Source organism: Marmota monax, unplaced genomic scaffold (genome assembly GCF_021218885.2).
Source record: "Marmota monax isolate L192 unplaced genomic scaffold, Marmota_monax_Labrador192_F-V1.1 WCK01_AAM20220418_F8-fsc00230, whole genome shotgun sequence".
NCBI classification, from domain to species: domain Eukaryota; kingdom Metazoa; phylum Chordata; class Mammalia; order Rodentia; family Sciuridae; genus Marmota; species Marmota monax.
The window spans coordinates 26644-29033 of record NW_026693365.1 but is presented as its reverse complement, the minus strand read 5'-3'; the positions used below and the strand labels follow the sequence as shown (position 1 = coordinate 29033).

Here is a 2390-nt window from a genome sequence, read left to right as displayed (position 1 = left end):
TCTCATAGCTCAGGGCCCCTTGGCATTTTAGATGGCATCCCTTGGGCTGGGACACTCTCCTTCCAGACTAGAGACAGGCTCTGCATAAGCCCCAAAGCTCTGGTTTGGAGACAGGTCCAGCTCAGCCCCACACTTTCTGCCTGTGACTTTGCTCAACAGTCATTCTGTGACTCCTGCCAGCTGGACTGCTGGGGCAGCTCTGGGCTCACCCACACTACCCCAGGACAGGAAGCTTCCATGGGTCCAGTGGCAGACACCCGCTCTCTTGTGGGTTTGTTCCAAGTGCCAAGGTTGATTCTCAGTCCTGAATGCTGTAGAAACAGACTGCACAAGGATGCTTTTCTCTCAATTTGATCTTGGATCCAAGTCTCACAAGTTGATCCCGTAACTCTGCTGCCCGCAGGGCTACAAAAGCCCACAGTCCTCTGGCTGGGAATGAGATATTCAGTTTGACAGTTCAGGCAGGTGACGTTTCCTTCCTGGTCCCCAGCCCCTGCATAAAGAGGAGGTTTTGAGCTGGCAGCGACACATCCAGGTTGCACAGCTGGGCTGAGCAGACGGAGGAAAGGTAAAGCCTCTGGGGACCTGGGACTGTATCCGAGGGCAAGGAAGGCAGACTCTTAGGTAATCAGAATCAATGAAGCCAACCAGGTGGGGGCTTCATGGGAGAATGATGGCTCGAAACCACTGAAGTCGGAGTCACTGGGCAGACTCTAGCTTCCCAGGGGTGGCAGAAAGGCTGGCTCTGGTGCACAGTGGTCTCGCCCTCTGGACTCCTGCAGGTGGACCTAAGGAGTCGACTGGCTGCAACTGGGGATGATGGAGGCCTGCTGGATGCTGGGGCTGGCCCTCTGCCTCCCGCTGGGGCCTCTTGCAGGTGAGGGGCCACTCTGGGACAGACCTCTGCCCTCCGGTGCTCTCCCCTCCATACTGTAGTCCACTCAGCAGTGTGGGTCAGGTCTGGGATGCTTGGCTGATGGCCTCCCCTTCCCTTTGCAGGGGCCAAGCCAGTGCAGGAGGGGGCAGGTAAGCTCTTCCTTCATTTACATCAATAACTGTGGGTGGGGGTGGAAGCAGTGGTTGCTGGGGCCAGGGCTTCTTTACCAGACAGACATGATGGGAGGCCTGGGTCAGCTGAGAGGAGGTGGGTCACTGCCAGCAGGCCCTGCCCAGCAGCCTGGGAACACACCTGGCCAATGAAGCCCCGAAATTCCCACCCTCAGGCCTGGGATTGGTCCGGGCCCTCCCTCAAGTTCAAACTCAGTTAGGTATTATCTGGGTGTCTTTGCCCAAACTCTAGGACCAGGAAGCTCTGCTCTCCTCTGAACCCCTCCCAGGACACTGCCCAAGCCCCTACAATCCTACCAGCCAGCTCCTCCCAGTTCAGCACCTCCCAGAGTGAGGGTGGCCTCCCCTCCCCTCCCCCCCCCTCCTCCGTCTCAGGTCCTCATCCCTCCCCTTTCTCTGACTCTTCCTCTGTCCCTAGACCTGGCACCCTTAAGATGCAGGGACACTGGCCCCTGTTCCTAGGATGATCAGGGGCAGCCTGGGCCCTGCTCCAGGCCAGAAGGCCCCGCCACTGCAGGTGCTGCTGGGCTGTCTACCTGCCCCAGAGGGGTCTCCAGGCAGTGGGCAGCCCCTGAGGTGGCCTCCTGTCTCTCAGACCCCTATGCTGAACCTCCGGCCCTGCCCTACTGGCCCTTCTCCACCTCTGACTTCTGGAACTACGTGCAGTACCTGCAGAGCCTGGGTGCCTACCCACAGCTGGAGGACCTGGCCCGCACCTTCTTTGCCCACTTCCCCCTGGGGAGCACCCTGGGCTTCCACGTCCCCTACCAGGAGGACTGACGCCTGCCTGACTGCACTGCCCTTGCCTTGGGGTGACCCATAGCCATGGTGGGGTGGGGGTCTGGTGGCTTCACACCAGTAAACCTCCCACTGAAGAGGCAGCACAGGCCATGGGGTGCCACAGGCCAGGGACACACTCTGACCCACCCCACAGCTGCACACTGCTCTATTGTCTCCCCAGCTAACCTGGCTGGCTCTGATCCCTGGGGACTCTGCTTTAATAAATGTCTGCACACTTTCATCCACGGAGTCGCCACTGTGTCACCCCCTCCTCCAGTTCTCTCCATAACCCTCAGATTGCCGGTGAGGAAACTGAGGCAGGAACAGAGGCTCGGCCTGAATCGTTAAAGCCATTCAGCTGGTCAGAGGAGCTGGTTCCAGCCCCAGCAGGGGACACGGAGTTGGGCAGCAGTCAGCCCAGGGCAGGTGTCCACACTTCACACAGAGCACACTCTTGAGGGCAGCAGGGAATGAGGACACGTGAGCCCATCTGTGAGGGGAGTCAGGGCCCAGGTTCAGGCTCCGAGGCTGAGGAGGGAGGG

General features: G+C 59.6%; 1 protein-coding gene across 1 annotated transcript; it reads left to right on the top strand.

The window, feature by feature from the left end:
* Positions 1–780: 780 nt before the first annotated feature.
* Positions 781–2076, top strand: LOC124101168 (otospiralin-like). Its single transcript, XM_046456954.2, has 3 exons — positions 781–877; positions 1000–1026; positions 1664–2076. Exons 1-3 carry the CDS (start codon positions 817–819, stop codon positions 1846–1848), a joined length of 273 nt encoding a protein of 90 aa, XP_046312910.1. The 5' UTR covers positions 781–816; the 3' UTR covers positions 1849–2076.
* The last annotated feature ends 314 nt before the right edge of the window (positions 2077–2390 follow it).